The sequence below is a fragment of the Colius striatus genome, chromosome 9 (assembly GCF_028858725.1).
Source record: "Colius striatus isolate bColStr4 chromosome 9, bColStr4.1.hap1, whole genome shotgun sequence".
Classification (NCBI taxonomy): domain Eukaryota; kingdom Metazoa; phylum Chordata; class Aves; order Coliiformes; family Coliidae; genus Colius; species Colius striatus.
The window spans coordinates 13,796,976-13,813,526 of record NC_084767.1 but is presented as its reverse complement, the minus strand read 5'-3'; the positions used below and the strand labels follow the sequence as shown (position 1 = coordinate 13,813,526).

The window sequence follows — 16,551 nt, the reverse complement described above, 5'->3', positions numbered from 1 at the left end:
GCAGAGCCTTTATGGGCTTACTGGGCTTGACTCTTCTCTCTGCCTCACCAAAGCTGTGCCTGGGCTTCTTGGCTGTGTCCTGGGACCCAGCAGTGAGGTTTATGCCAAAAGTAGGGCTACAGCTGAAAAAAAAGAGCCCAACATGTGCTGGTATGAGCTGCTGCTGATCCTCCCGAGAGAGCAAAAGAGCAGAATCCCGCCCACGCTTTGAGAAGCTGTGGCTTGGCTTATCCTCACACTGCTGGATGTTTTATGCCATTGCTGTGTGTCCTTAGAGGGGCTGCTTGGGAAATCAGTGCTATAAAAAGGTTAATCTCTCAAAGCTAGGGCAGAAAAGTCTCTTTAATGTAGGCAGACTGATGGAGAGTCTGAAGCCACCTGAAGCCCGGGGTGAGAGCAGCAGCTGAGTACAGGCACAAATACCCCCCTGGTCATTGGGGTGTTTCTGACTGTGGAGAGTCACCAGGGCTGGATCCACAGCTATCCTTGCTTCCAAGGGCTGAGGGCTGTGCCTGTTGCATAAAACAGCTTTGCTGAGGTTGCCCCTTCCCCGTGTCACTCAGCACAGTGGCACTGGCATTGTCTCTGTCGCCTTTGTCCTTCCCTGCACTGTGGCTGGTGGCCAGAGGGACCCTGGGGAGTTCAAACAGCCTAGAGGAAAACACCATCACTGTTAAGTGTGCTGCTTCTGATGCTTGGAAGACTAATTTAGGTTTGTCTTATGGGAAAAAGTGGTGTGTGTTGCTGAGCAAGTGTGGCATCTGTGGGGCAAGGGGGGGAATCTGGCAGCCTGAGCTGGAAACCTGCCTGGGCCTGAGCCAGCAGCAGTATGTCCCCTCACAGCACTCCTGCCAGGGCTGATGCCATCCCCCTCTGCTGAAAGTGATGGAGAGCAGAGGCACAGGCTGGAGTCTGTGAGCAGAAACCAGGGGCAGAGTGGGTGAATCCCACTTTTTCCTTTGGCCATAAGAATGTACTTCCCCAGCAAGCCCGGGGATGGCAACCTACTCTTCACAAGGCCCCATCAGCGTGCGGGGTGGAGGGGGTGAGGCTGCTGTTGGCACCTCAGTGCATTTAGAGTTCCCTTACATCCCCCTCCCAGGGCACTGCAGAGCTCCCAAGCCAGTCCCAGCAGAGGAAAGCTGAGCTGGGAACCTTCACAAGTGCAGCCAAGTGCTTTTGATTTGGGATTAACCTCAGCTGGGGGGAGAAGATCTGACTGTGTCAGGTGATGCTCATCCTGTAGCCAGCAGTGGGGAGCCCATCCTGCTGCCCCCTTCTCAGCCTCACTGCATGATCAGCCCCCCTTGAGCCAGCAGGTAGGATACTGTGGAAGCTCTGGGGTGTTCTGGGGAGCGGGGTGAGCCCCTGGCATGGGACATGGGGCTGACAGTGTTTGTAGCTCAAAGTGCTGGGGCAGGATAAACGTTTGGGGTTTGGATCAGTGTTCTGTGCACTGTACTGGTGGGTTTCCCTTCTCCTGCTGCTCCTACCCAGAGGCAGCCCTGTCAGAGATGTCACTGTGGTCTGCTTCAGGGCTTTATGGTAGCTGAGGCTGGCAGAGTCCTTTTGGAGTCTGTGGGGGTCTCTCCTCCAAAATTCTGCAGCCCAAAGCAACTCTTGGAATTACAAAAGGAGCTCTTTGTGCTCTCAGCCTTCCCCAGGATCTCTCCTGTGTCTCTCCACAGAGCCCACTAATGTGGGCCTAAATTAATATGCAGGGATCATGCTCTTGTAGGGTAAAGGTGTTGAGGAGGATTTATGAAGTGAAACCAAGCAGCTAAGATAGCAGTCCTAATCCAGGCAGGGACTGTGAGTTCTGCTGAGCAGAGCTAGTTCTCAATGCACTCCCTTGCAAACCCCAGGGTAACTTCAGGTCTGGGACAGCTGGCTGTGGGGCTGGTTCCAGTTCCTTTCTGGGCTGTTCAGTGTGAATATCCCTCTGTATCCCAAATGCAATCGCCCTTCTCCGATTTGGTCACAGAAGGGGATGTGAAGAGCAGGGTTTTTTTCACATCTGCTGGTTGTCTGAGCCAAGCATCTCTGGGCATCTCAAGCCTCCCTGTGTTTGTTTCCTTTCTTGTGTGTTCTCCCCCAGTTCAGCACAAAGGCATCTAGCAGGTGAGAGAAAGCCAAAAAGCTGAGGCTTAGTTCAGTAAGTGCTGAGAGAGCTTTGGATTTGCTGTCTTGGTGCCTCTCTGGAATCTCAAGAGGCTGGGGGTGCTGGTGTCCAAAATAGGCTATTACTTCCCGTGCTGCCCTGTGCCGCGGCTGAGCAGAGATGTCCTATTTACAAGGGACTCCCTGAGGTATCAAATGAAAATCATCATGGTAAAAAAATCCAAACTCTTTTAATACTTTCCAAAAAAATAACAACAACAAAAAAGTTACATCAAACAACCGACCAAAGAAAACCTCTCACGAAGAAACAGTACATTTCCAAGCACAAGGACATACAGGCACCCAGGAGCCTCGGTGCCCCGTGTGGGGTGGGAGATGCCCCGTGGTGCTGGCAGTCTGCCTGGCACACGCTGGGTGGCAGGACACGGCTGGCTGGGATCGGTGTGGGGTCACTGCCTGCGCTCCCATCCTGTCCTAGGCGCAGGGGCTCCCGTGCTTTGCTGCCAGCTGCACTGCTGGGAGTCTGTGGGTGGCTGCTGGTGTGATGAAGCTCGTTGCTTGGTTTTTCTACAGAAATGGACTTGTTTTTTAAAATGTGTGGGTTTTTTCTCTTGGACTTCTGTTGGCCAAGTGAGGGATGTGCTGATGGGCCCAGCTGCATTCCCTCATCTCTCTCCTGGGAAGCAGGCAGGGAAGAGGGTTTGCACCAGCTGATCCGTTCCACTGGGTAAACTGTTGGCTTGATGCAAGCACTCAGAGCCAGAGCTGGGGGCAGGGAGCCTCTGCTCTCCCACCTGGGCACTCCCAGGCTGTGTCCTTCCACACCTTCTCCACCACGGCTGCTGCCATGTCTACAGTGCTTGCCCTCCTCCTGCTGCTCCCCATCCCTGTGGCCAGGGAGCCCGGGGTGGGAGGAGGTGACAGGCCGTGGTCCTGCTTGGTGTTGGAAGAAGTCCCCTTGGCGAGGAGGCAGGTTAGTCATTGGCATTCCCCGAGCATCCTCCGTGTCCTGGCAGCGGCTGGAGCAATTCCCCTCCCTTTGCAGCAGGAGCGACGTGGAGGGCAGCGAGGGGGAAGAGCCAGCCAAATTACATCCCAGCTGTGCAGGGGGAGATGTCACAGGCTTGGAGGGGAACACGTAAGCTCCCCTTCAACAGCACGTGCCAGCCCCCCGCACACCACTCTGCCCGGAGATGCTCTTCTCGTGTGGGGAACGAGCCGCCTGTTAGAACATCACCTCTTCGCAGCTCCCGTAGTCGCTCTCCACCATGTCAGAGCCCTCGTAGTTGGGGGGCGGGAGGGGCTGGGCCCGGATGCCGGGCTGGTGGCCCACCTCGCAGTCCGCGTAGGACGGCTGGGCCACGCTCAGGCGCATGCTCACCCGCTTGTAGCCGGGCTCGGGCTGGTACGGGACGCCCTCGCCCTGCACCAGCTGCGCTGGGTAGTAGCTGATGGCCGTGTACTCGTTCTGGCACTGCGAGGCCCCCACGTCCATGGGGCCCAGCGGCAAGAAGTCCTCCAGGTTCTGGTTGCTGTAGCGAGGTGGGATGGGAGCTCGCTTGTTGCTCTGGTCCAGCGGGAAGGGAAAGCCCCCGTAAAGAGCAACGGGCTCGGTGTCCGCCGGTGGCGGGGGCGGCGGGGGGAGAGGAGGGTGGGACGAGGGCGCAGGGGGGCCTTGGATGATCTCGTAGTGGGAATATTCCTGCACGTCCGATGACAGGTACCGAGGAGGCCAGTATGTTGTTTCTGCTGGATAGACTGGAACAAAACAGAGTGGTGTTAGCTGCAGCTCAAGATGGATTTTCCTTCTCTTGCCCTCCTGCTAGTTCCTTCTGCAGACTCTGAGCCTGCAGCAGATATTCTGAGGTGTAGTTGCTGCTCTGGGAACCTGAGGGTGCCCTGGCTGTGCTGAGGCAGTGTTCCCATCAGCCTTCAGACATGCATTGCTCTAGCACCCAAAAGACACACCTCATTGTGCCATTTGGGTGCTTACGTGATGAAGGGATGGGAGCAGAACAAGTGATCCATGAGATCTTTCCCTGCAGTTACTCTTGTGAACTGTCTTCTCACAGTGTGCTTTGGTCTAAACTCCTCCATGGAGAGTAAGTAGTAACCTTGCTGTCCAGGGCCATGCAAGGTGTTTCCCTGAAGCTGTGAGCCCTCTGCCTAGGAGCATTGATGTAAACGCCTCCACTGGAACTCACCCTGACTTTTAGAATCTTTTTCCCCCCTAAGCTCTGTTGTTCTCTTTTATAGGATCTTTTGACCCAGAATGTGTGGGAATCCAAGCTGTGTGTAAATAGTTTCTCTGCTAACTCTGCGTGAGACTGAACAGGTTAAAGCTGAAAACGGGGATGTGCTGGTGAGCAGGGAGGGAAGAGCCAGTAAAGGAACAATAGCAGGACTTGGGCAGCATTTGCCTGGCTTTAATCAACACTTGGTCCCTCATGTTTGCAAACCTCAGGTAGAGAAGAGATATGTAAGAGCAAGAAGAAAGCTGTGGCTACTGACCCATCTCCTCCCTGGCCCAGGTGCACTTGATGAAGGACTCGTTGTCGGAGTTGGAGGGGGGTGCAGCGGGGGGCAGGTTGGGTGCCACGCTGCACACGATGGTGCCCCGGTGCTTGGGGGCATTGGCCGAGTTGAAGGTGACGAATTCGGGGGTGCCGGCGGGTTTGCGCTGCTCCGGCGTGGCCCGGTCCAGGTTGTTGTGTGCCGCGTCGCTGAGGATGTTGAGCTCGATGGGCGGCACGGCTTGGGTGCCCACACCCACGCTCTTGGAGAACTCGCTCTTGGAGAGCAGGTCGGGGTCCTCCCGGGCCACGGGCTTGTGTGCCTTGGCCCGGTGGCGGTAGCGCTTGCGGATGAGCACGAAGGCCACGGCCAGGATGGCTACCCCCAGCACACCGGCCACGATCTCCGCGATCTCCTCAGGGCCCACCGCCCACTGCGTGGGCACGATGGCGGGGGTGATGATGGGCTGCGTGCAGTAGTCCCCCTGGTAGTCGGATGGGCAGATGCAGTGGATGGAGCCCTGCTTGCTCACGCAGCGCCCGGCGTTTCGGCACGGGTTGTCTTGGCACTCCTCGGCCAGCTTCTCGCACCTGTGGGGAGGAAAGGATGGACACAACTGCCATCAGCCAAAACTGGTCATCCTATCCAGGGCTCTGGCTTACACTAGTGTTGTGATCCCAGCCCAGCCAGCAATGAAGCCCCAGGCAGCCACTTGCTCACTCACTCACTGACTCCTCCTCCCCACCGATCCCGTAGGATGGGGAGGGCAATCGGAAAAGAAAATCAAAACTTGTGGGCTAAGTGTAATAACTAAACTATAACAGTAAGAAGAATAAAGTATAATAATAGTAATTAAGAAACGAAACCCAAGAAAAAGGCAAGTGATGCCCACTGCAGCTGCCCCCACTCGCTGACCGATGCCTGAGCAGCGTCTGTCCCCCTGACCAACACACCCCATTTTCTGTACTGGGCATGGCATCCTGTGGGATGGAATGGCCCTTTGGCTAGTTGGGGTCAGCTGTCCTGGCCATGTCCCTCCCAGCTTCCTGTGCACACACCAGCCCCAGCCCACTCACTGGCAGGACAGGGTGAGAAGCAGAAACAGCCTTGGTGCTGTGCAAGCCCTGCTCAGCAATAACCAAAACGTCCCTGTGTTATCAACATTCTCTTCAGCTAAACCTAAAATACAGCCCTGCAGCAGCTACTAGGAGGAGAATTAACTCTATCCCAGCCAAAACCAGGACAACCAGCCAAGGATGCTCCATCCTGGTCTGCTCTCCTTCCCTTGCTACTCATCTATCTGCCTCTGCTGACAGTGGATCATGATCCTTGAGCACAAAATGATGCTTTTCAGGAGACTACATTTTATAAGATTGTCTTAGTTGTGTGCAACAAATTAAAATGGAGGGCTTCCTGCCTCAGAGGAGCATTTGGAGTTTCTATGGCTGGCACTGTAGAGAGAGATGCTCCCATCCGAGTAAATTAGGGAGCCCAGGGTCACTCTGGGATGTGATAACCTCTTATGAAGTCTCAGGATGATCTGTGGGTGTCTGCAGGTTGCAGCAAACGTTTGGGGAACATCCAGCCTGAGATGTGGTGAATGGGCATTCCTCTTGGAAAGGCTTTTTTGCCATTTTATGAAGCATCTGCAGAACTGAGACTGAATTTCTGTTTCGCTAGTCACAAAACCTAACTGTTCCCCAACAGTACATGATCCAACAGTAACGATCTCCTTGTGCCAGGGGGAATATGCAATATTTTGTTGGTTTTCTTCCTCTTTTTTTTTTTTATATTGTTATTGAACCAAATCTGTGAGGTCTGGACTCCTCTTGTTTGAGACTCTCCCCTCTCAAGGCTTTGAACCTGTACAGAGCCCAGCATCTGCAGGCATTCCAAGCATGTGTGAGGAGAGCAGATTGTTCTTTTTTTTTCCCCCTGCTTGGAGGATATGGGCACAGAGGGGCAATGGCCACGTGATGGCAGAGCTATTCATGTCTTGGTTTGCTCAGCTCAGCCTTGGGACACTTCACTGCTGCAGTGCTTGGGTATGTACAGTTAATCACACAGCATCTGGACCCAGTGATCTCCAGAAATGTGCAATGCTCGTTGGCAGAGATCCCGTTTTCAGCCCAACGTGAGCAATCAGCCTCCCTTACCTTTCACCCAAGTACCAGTCAGGGCAGAGGCAGGAGTAGCCGGTGGCAGAGAGGATGCAGGTTCCCCCATGCAGGCAGGGCTTGGACTCGCAGGGACTGTCCCCAACCTCACAGCGCTCACCAGAGAACAGCCCGGGGCAGATGCAGGTGTAACCTGGAGAGGGTGAGAGAATGCCATACAGAGACTGTGATGGTGGGGAAGAACTAGACAGAGCAGGGACCAGCAGTGCCTGGCGCTGATGGTACCCACTGAGGACTCAATCCAGCTACCTGAGCATCGGTACTTGCTGCAGCAGCACGTGCAAGGGATACATTCAGACCTTCCCCTGCAAGGGATGCATTCAGGGCACAGCTTTACTGCATATAGAAGCTGGGGGGCCGAATTCAGGTTAAAGGAAGGGGAGCCCATCTGGCTGCTTCACAGTTTCTGACTCTGCTAAATGCAATGCTCTGTAACTCATTGTTCTCTGAAGCCTCTGGTCCTGCAAGTTCTCGCGGTATGAAGCGCCTGCCTGTCTCAACATGTCTGGTTTCTCTGGCTTACAGGAGGTGTTTGTTCACAGCCAGAGAGAAACCTGCCATAGCTGGGACTCAGAGGGAGCTACTGTTTGTGCTTTTGGCTGCTGTTTAGTGTAGCCCTAAGCATGGAAATGTCCCTGGCTGCTCTGAGCTCCTGCAGGCTGCTCATCTGGTGGGGCCACGTGGGGAGTTCAGAACTTCTCCCTTGCAGTGCACATGAAAAGTCCTTGCTGCTCACCCTCGAGCTGCACATCTGTGCTTTAGAGCACAGGGTGAGCAGAGGCAGACCTGCTTGCACATACATGTTAGTGATGGGACAACAGGGATATGCCCAGCCACACGTGTCCCTGGATGTGGGGGTTCACACGTGTTTGCACCCCAGCACTGTGCTGGATGTGATGCCTGGTCTTCGGCCCTTTCCACAGAGACACGTTCTCAGGCAGCCACGTGCCCAACCCAGGCTTGCTTGCACAGACCTGCCTTTGCCTTTGCGTGTGAGCCCATGCCTGAGATCCTTGGGCAGAGCTTTGCATAAACTCGTGCTGCATGCCCATAGTCTCCCAGACTGAGCCCAGAGCACTCAAGGAAGCCAAGCACCCAGGATAATCTTACAAACTAAACGTGCCTTGAGCAACCCCTTCCCTGCAGCAGTGTCCTGCATGTTTCTACCAGAGGCCATGCCCCACAGGCTCTTTTCTTAGTAGCTGGTCCATTTGCAGAAGCCTGTCGCCTTGGAAGGCAACTCTGCGAAGAGCAATGGGTGATTCTTAGATTATTAGTGAGGCAGTAATTTTTTCTTCTGCCCTCCTCCTGTTGTTTGTGGGTGATGCCTAGACTTAGAGCAGAGTTGAGTGTTCAGCTTGTGAAAACCTTTCACTTTCAAGCTGCTTCCAGCCCAGCCAGAGGGGTTTTCTGTGTGGAGGGTCTCGAGGGTAAGACTGAGGGGTGAGTGCCAGCTCAGCCTAACTGTTCGGTGCAAATGCATTTCGTGTCAAACAAGTTCACCTGACCCTGGCAGCTGCTGAGTCGACAGAGCTGGGAATCTTGTTCCCAGAGGCTGCAGGCAGGGCAGGAGGAGGTGTGCTCTCTCCTCCATCCTTGCTTGCTCGCTGGGCAGGGCGTGGACTTTGGCAATGGCCCCAAAGAGCATGGACGGAGCTGCGGGAGAAGCTGCTGCCCCATGTAGCAGCCTGGAAAGCACCCCCACTGCCCCAAGGAAGGGCCAAAGCACAGACAGTATCTCAAGAGATGGGCTGTTGCAAGGTGCAGCCCTGCTGTGCTGGAGGCCAGGACATGTGGGTAGGGCAGAGGCACGAGGGTGGACATCAGTGGGAGCAGTTCCTTCCCTTGAAGCCACTGCAAACTATCCCTGACCCTGTGAGACAGCTTGCTGTGGGGAGATCCCCTGATGGGAGGAGTGGAGCAGTGATGACTGGTGTTAAATCTCTGTTGAGCATGTGCAGCCTGTGTCAGCCTAAGACTTTTGGATTTGAGCTTGCAGTTTGACTACATCCCTTTCCATAGGTCTGGGGAGTCACTGGCTGCAGTGGGAACAGACCAAGGTCTTGGCTCACTTCTGCTCCGATACCATCACTGCATGATCCCATCTCACCCGATTCCAGCCTCACTAATGGCTCCTGACGCAAAGAGGATGCAAAGGGGTGGTGGAATTTCTGTTTGCATTTGAGTTTTTGGCAACACTGCACTCTCCTAAGTCATGCACACACCTTAAACACCTTCCTGCCCTCTGGGCCATGGTCTGCAGGTGAGAGCCAAGATGATGATCTCATACCCCCCAGCTGCTACTGCACTGAGTCAGCTGTCACTTGAGGTCCCCTGTACCTGGGGACCTCCGATTCTCCTCTGGGGTAGCCCCTTGCATAGGGATGAATGAAGAGGTTTAACCTTCCCTCCCCTAACTACTTATTGCTCCAAGAGGCATGTTCACATACCTCCTCCGTGAGTTTCAGAGCACATCCCGTTGTTGAGGCATGGGCTGCTGCTGCAGGCGCCGGTGGGGGAGCAGCACTGCTTTATCCCCATCTCCTCCACAACTTCCTTTGACTGCCCTTTCCCGGGCAGGAGAACCACTTCTCTGTCATTGATTGCAACCGCGTCCAGGCAGCCCCTGAATCCCCGTGTGATCCTCTGGGATTGGGGCGACTGCCGGAGGCCTCCGAAAAGCAGATCCCATCTGCCCTGAGAGACACTGCAGGTGGCTGGGAGCTGGAGGGAGGCATTCCCCAGGCCGTCGATCAGCAGGCGGACAGATGTGTTCTTCACCTCCAGGAAGATCGAGTGCCACTCGCCGTCGCTGACGAAGCGTGAGGAGGAGAGATTCCCAGTGTAACTCCCCTTGCAGCTGTACCCAAGGTGAGGCACTCCATTGACCATCTGCAAAACACATCCCAGAAGGCACGGTTAGCTAGGGTATGAATGGCTGCTGTTCATGGAGGCTTTCAGCATTTCTCCTGCTGCTCATTCCCCTCTCTCCCTGCCTGAGCATTGAGATTCAAGATGAATCCCAGCTTTTAGACCTACCAGTTAGGTGGATGCTGCCCCTTTCTCCCATATAGAGCTATGCATGGATCCACTGAAGCCTAAGTAATGGTAACCTCCTTTGTTTTGCAGAACACCTTCACACATGGTCCTTTCCTGAAACCTTTGGCCAGTGCACAGGGAGAGAAGCTCATCTTTCCACTTCACAGGGTGCAAAGCCATGTGATCGCACTCTTGCAGCTGCTCACCCCTTCTGCACTTCCTTCCTAAGCCTAATCAGAGCCCTGGTAATCAGAATATCCATAACTCAATCACCACAGATGGACTCTTGTCCTGGGCCACATGGTCTTTATTCTGTTCTCGTGGTCTCATTAGTAGTGGGGAAGGTGCAGGAGCAGTTGCCTCTTTGGCGTGGGTGAGGGTTCTGAAAGGACCTCATTGAAGAGGAGCACTGTCAACTTTCTCTGGAGGAGGCAAGGAGGAGCTGGGAGGCAGAGAAAGGAATTACTGTGCACCCAGCCCCTAACCAGCAGGCTGGAAAGCCAGGCCAAGGTTGCTGATAGGTTTTGAGGTCCTTGATCTTTGCAGATGGAGGGAAGACACTGACCTGCTAAATGTGAGCCACACTAGCGTCTCCTGCATTAAGCTGGAATGTCAGAAAATTCTTTTGTGGCCTTTTAAACTCATATGAAGAAAGGAGAAAGGTTAGATGTGTTTTTTCAGGATGGAGTTAGGGGTAAACCTGCATTCCACCTTTTCCTACTCAGTGCTTTTTTGATAAAACCTCTCCCTCATGGAAGCCAAGAGCCTATGGAGGAAGAGAAAAGAGCTGGAACGAAGCATTCATGGAACAACTGAAGAACTCGCTATGTAACATCAAACAATTCATCCCAGGCACAAAGAGTTCTCCATGGGGGAATTAGAGACAGCAAGGAGTGGTGATATCTAGAAGAGACTGGAAGACGAGCTATTATAACTACACTGAGCTCTAGAGGAACCTACATACTATATGATGGGGCTTCCCTAGAGGGGTTGAAAGCAGAGCAGGGCAATAGTTAACAACAGTTAACTGTTAGAGAAGCCCACAGTATAAATAAATCCCAGTGGGAGGAGAGAGCAGCTGCTGAAGGAAGGAAGACAGAACAAGATGCAGCTGGCACATGCCATGGAAGGGCCTCAGGGCAACATGTGTGTAAATGTCTTTGCACAATTGGCAAATGCACCAGAGGACTTTGTCACTTCATTTTATCTGGAGGAACAGGATTTTACTTCAGATTGGTCTGTAGATTGGGCTTATCAATTTCTGGGAGACAGCTGAGAACTCGATTCCCTGGAGCAAGAACTGACAGACTGCCAAGTCTTTCCCAGCTTGCCTGGTTTGCCATCCTCTTGCTGCAGCCTATTTCTGCACATCAGGAGGGCTCAGTGATTGGAAGGGTGGATGATACACATGCTCTTAGGAGAACTCATGCTCTTCACCAAATCTACAAACCATCAGTTACGATCCTTTCAAAGCTTTGGCCCATACCTACACTACTTTGTAGTGTACAAAGAGACTTTGTAGTCTACAAAGCTCACCATCTCGAGGGGTACCTTCAGTTTTTTTTTCAGACCAGATGGTTTAGAACATGTTTGATCCCTGAGATACTGTTGATAAAGTAAATCAGGGAAGAAATGATTCACAGGTAACTTTATGCTGGAGGCTTTACAGATGTTTTCTGTCAAAAAACTTGTTGTCACAGGTGGGTACAGGAGCTCATGGGCACACTGAACTCCATCAATAATGAGTCTCTGGACTATATGCGTTCGGCCTGGCTGAGCAAAGCTTCCTGCCATCTAGTCCTTTCTGAGCTCCATCTGGGGTGCTGGACTACTGCTGAGCTACTTAGAGACTCTCCTTCCCAGAGATGGAGTGCAAAGCTAGAGACCCTTTTTGGGAAGCTCTCCTCGTCAGCCCCTTTACAATGCAGCTTAAAGTCACTTTCAGAGATGGGTGCAGGGCATATGGGTGATGTTTCTCTGCTTCTGCTCTTCGGGAGTGATGGCTGTGGCAGCAGGAAGCTCTTGCAGTGTGTACTTTGGGCAGGTCTCTGGGTGTTGCTTTTGCTGCACATCTCCCTGTCTTTGTGAGTCTTTTCTAACAGCGGGAACAAAAGTATTTCAAAATGGGAAGATGGGGTTGTGAAACCATGAGAAGGGATAAAGGAATTCAGGGACAGGGTGAATGCTCCCAGGTAGGTTACAGAGTGTAGATCTCAATGTGATCAGTCTCAGGAACTAATTCCTGTAAGCTAACAAGTATGTCCTATGGTCTTAGTCTCCAATTAGTTGAAACTGAATTGATGAGGAATATAGAAACCTCTCATTCTTTAATCATCTGGTGCTTTCCTTCTGTTGCCAAAGCAGAAGAGGGAGATGGTAGGTAAGATTCAGCATGCAGCCAGAGGGAGGAAAGCAATCAGACTGAAGCGTTCCTGACTCTGCAGGTGTCTTAAAACAAGGAAACCACCTGAAGAAAGTGGTTGAAAAGAGTGTGGGTGTGTGGGTAAGTGTGTGAGAACTAGCATTTAAGACTCCTGTTTTGTCTGTTCTGTCCATTACTATAAAGGATTTTTAATTTGAGGTCTGTTGACTGGCTACATAAGCTGGTGTGTATGCTCTGATGCAAGTCAAGGCTGGTGATATTCCTAATCTCAGAGCTCACCTGTGCCCTCCTTATTTCTACCTGTTACCCCAACTCTCCAGCCCAGTGTGGCCGCCTCTTCTGTGGTGGATTGAACTATAATGTGGTCTGGCAAACGGTTTCTGTATTCAGTGGGAGTCTGACTCCTAAGGTCTTAGGGGGAAGTTTGCTACAGTGGAAGCAGACTGATCTGAGAAAACTTCCACCTGGGAAATTCTTACCCTGAGAGATGTGGTATAAGGGAGTGATGCAGAAGCAAGTTGTAAAGGCAAGGGGAAATGGGCTTGAGTTGAGCCAGAGGAGGTTTAGATTGGAGATTATGAAGAGTTTTGTCACCAAGAGGGTTGTTAAGCTCTGGAATGGGCTGCTCATAGAGATGGTGGAGTCACTGTCCTTGGACATACTTAAAAGACATACAAAGGAGGTGCTGAGGGCCATGGGTTAGTGGTGAGCTTGGCAGTGTGAGGACTCAGTGAGAGCGGTTGGACTCAATGAGCTTAAAGATCTTTTCCAACCAAAATGATTCTGTGATTCTAAGGAAAGATGATGTAGATCTATGATACGGGTGTATGCTCCCTTCACACCAAAGACTAGCCTGTGTATTCACAGATGAAAAACCTGATTCACTAGTTGTGGTTTCAGCAATTGCAGAACAGTGCTTGGCTCTCATTTGGTCTTTCAAAGTCCTGTATTTTAGCTATGTGAATTACTAAGAGTACATATTATTGCATCTTCTTTGTGTGATTCCCTTGCCTGATGGAGTGGGTATTTTTAGGCTGGGAAGAACCCCCTGTGTTGCAGTACATACCTCTAGAGTGGCATGGTCAGTCCCGTTAGCCTGGAACACAACGGCGTGCAGCTGGTGGGTCTTCAGGCGAAAATGCATGTGCCAGGAGCTGACCTGTGAGGGCTGGTACCAAATATAGCTGTGGCCCCCAAACCTCACTGCCGTTCCTGGAAGGAGAACGAGCACAAGGTCTTATGTTTGTCACACATTGAAAATACGGACTGTATCAAGCATTGCCTCTTTTTCCCAGTGTGACACAACAACTGTCTGGGAACAGTCCCATCAATGGCAACCCATGTACTGCAGCACTGCATCTCCTGCAGCTCTCATTTGGAGCTCCCAATATTTCTTTTATGTACTCAACCATGCAACAATCCTGCAATAGCAGCCTGGCTGTTTCAGTCAAGGTGCCTGCAGCGTGGTTTATGAACCTTTTAAATGACCTCATCTTTAAGCCTTTATATTCTGTGGTATCACCCTACTGTCCCTGCTCAAGTGATGCTAATCACTAACCCTGCTGTCTTCATCTAGTTCTTGAAGCATTCTAGAATGTGTATAACAAATGTGCTTTATTGGGCTTTCCTCAGATTTAAGGGTTAGTTTTTCTCAGTCTATGATCAACATAGGAGCCCAGAGATGGAAATTGTGATTGCTGGGCTTCATCACCTGATAGGTATGAGTGACTTTTCCTGATGAGACTGATTAAAAAGAAGGCAGTGAAACTTTCAATCTCCGAGTCTAGATTTGTCTTTTAAATTGTAGGCAGAGTTGTTGATCATTGAGAAACCTAATTCCATGCAATATACCCAGGTTTATAGGGTGGGACACTTCCAGGGAGTATTACTCACCGTTGCAAGAACAGATCTGCTCCAAGCTGTGCCGCGGGGTGAGGACGCTGAGCCGGGCAGTGCTGTAAGTAGACATCATGCCTGGATCCAGCTGAATGGTTTCCTTGCAGATACGGTGAGCGCAGTCTGACCCGTGACACGGCACGTGAATCGCCTTCTTCATCCGGAGACCGACGAGTTGGTCCATCTCCCCAGCCGACACGGTGATCTTATTCGCGAGGACGCGAGGCTCGTACAGGGAGCCGTGTGGCTCTCCAACAGCCAAGAGCAGGTCCACTCCGTCAGAGGTAGCCGCGGGCTGTAAGCTGGCCATGTGGATGTTCTGGCGTCGGGTGACGAGGATGTTTCCCAGGAATCTCTGCAAGTTGCGCCAGTGGTCCCCCACAAACTCCTCGGGGGAGAGGTGTCGGAAGTGTAGCACCACGGCCTTGTCCAAGGCCTCCTGCGTGAAGCACCACACGTGAACGTTGACGCTGGTGGTGGCCGTGAACGTGCCATCACTGACGGTCACGTTCAGAAGATAGTGGCCATGGGGAAGCTTGTCCCCAGCAATGATCTTCCCATCTGCAGCCCCGACAGAGAAGAGGCCTTCCTGGGGCACTTCTGCCACCAAAGTGTACACCAGCGTGTCATGTGGGTCTCGGTCCGTGGCGTGGATCTTGCCCAGAACGCCGCCTCGAAAGGCGTCCTCGTTGGTGGTGATGAATATTTCCAGGGGAAGGGCTGAGGGGGCATACTGGCTCTGCTCAGTCACTTGGATATTTATGAATGCAGATGAGGACAGCGGGGGGATGCCACTGTCAGAGACCTGTCAAGGAAAACAGAAGAATCCATTATAGCTACGTGCTGACTTACTGTCACCTCCCCTGACTGGGTGGGCCGATGAGGCATGGCGAAGGAGAGTGCCTTAGCAATTGGTGGAAGCTGTCAGGCTGTGGGTTGGAAATGAAAGAAGGAATGGGAAAAATTGTTAGCAGCGTTGGACCTCTGCCTGGAGATGGCCCTAGGGAAATGGCAGCATGCCTTCCAACATGGAGACCGATTGATTGAGACCTTCTGTTAGCCGTGGGATCATGCCCATTTCCATGTGCAGCTAAGGCACACCTGAGTGGCTCTGATTTCCTGAGGATTAATCATCTTTAAAGATGTTGCCAATCTTTGGGGTTCCAGGCTATTTAAACCCATATCACACCTCTGACAATATGTCTAACATGGCTCAAGGAACCTCAAAATAGAAAAATGTGAATAATCAGATTATGGGATAAGTTTCTGCCTAATCTTAGGCAGTTAGTGGTTGAAGTTTACAATATATTAGTACCTAGGTTTACAATATAATAGTACCTAGCTTTCAGAGCAACTACCATTGCTGAAGAAGTATGTAATTTGCATTTTATAATCTGTTTGTAATGGACTATCCTTACTGATAACATTGAAAAGCAATTAATTCACTCTGCAACAATAGAAATCTCCTTTGAAGAGGAATTTAAATCACTTCTTGAATGCCAAGGATACTTGGAGAAAGTTTGTAGGATCAGATCTGTGTCTCACTTTAAGCTGGAAATCACTGGAATGGTCCTAGGAATAGCATCTGCCTAAGGAAACAACTGACAGAGTATTTCTCATGATCATGTTATCTGATTTCATCAATGCAGAAGCAGGCTCTCAGTTTCTTGTGGACAGACTGTGTGCAGAGATGTGCTCTGGAGCTGGCTCCAAGCTGCACAGTTTGTGCCTGGATTGGACTTCTCCAAAGTGAGAGATGTTTCCATCTAGCTATGCTATCCTAATCTTGTTTTGTTGCTACTTAATCTGGCTGAGGAATTCAGATACCAGGACAGGAAGGCAGGCTCTACCTGAACTTGTAACAGGTACTGTTCTTTCATTCGTCTGTCCAGCACGGATGATGTCACTAGCAGACCATTTTGGGTGACATCAAAAGCCTTCCCGTCGTTGCCCTGTGTGATCTGGAATGAATACGGCGGTCCATTTTCTGGGGAGTCTCTGTCGCTCATAATCAGCTCCAGGACGCTGGTACCCACGGGAGCATTCTCCTGAAACAGGGAAAGATGCTAGTGGAGAGGAGGAAGCAAAGAGAAAAGGCCCAGGGGAACTCACAGTGTCACTGGAGCTGCTGGATCAGGAAAAGGGAACCAAGTCCCACACCGCATGTGTATCTCACTAGTATGCACAGACTGCGACTCTTGACAGCAGTGGCAAGGGATTCCCTCCCAGGGCAGCTAAGCATAGGCAGCTGAGCTGATGTTCTTGCTTTCCCCTTGAGTCAGGTTAGCACAGGAGCAGATGAAAGCATGTTTTACCTGTGATCCTTTCTGACTATGTATAGGTATTTTGAGTCCAAGTGACAACTGGGCTGCGTCCAGCAGACATGATGATGCTTGACTGTGTGTTTGAGTCTGCTTTTTA

At 51.7% G+C, this 16,551-nt stretch overlaps 1 protein-coding gene across 1 annotated transcript in view; it reads right to left on the bottom strand.

The window, feature by feature from the left end:
* Nucleotides 1–3,346: 3,346 nt before the first annotated feature.
* The window catches only part of FAT2 (FAT atypical cadherin 2), a 45,488-nt gene continuing 32,283 nt past the window's right edge, over nt 3,347–16,551 (bottom strand). The window contains exons 17-23 of the mRNA XM_062002140.1: nt 15,981–16,178; nt 14,128–14,935; nt 13,301–13,446; nt 9,263–9,704; nt 6,792–6,945; nt 4,633–5,225; nt 3,347–3,879 (exon numbers count right to left, since the gene is read on the bottom strand). Of these exons, the coding sequence (XP_061858124.1) occupies nt 3,347–3,879; nt 4,633–5,225; nt 6,792–6,945; nt 9,263–9,704; nt 13,301–13,446; nt 14,128–14,935; nt 15,981–16,178 (2,874 nt within the window). The remainder of the gene's footprint in view (nt 3,880–4,632; nt 5,226–6,791; nt 6,946–9,262; nt 9,705–13,300; nt 13,447–14,127; nt 14,936–15,980; nt 16,179–16,551) is intronic.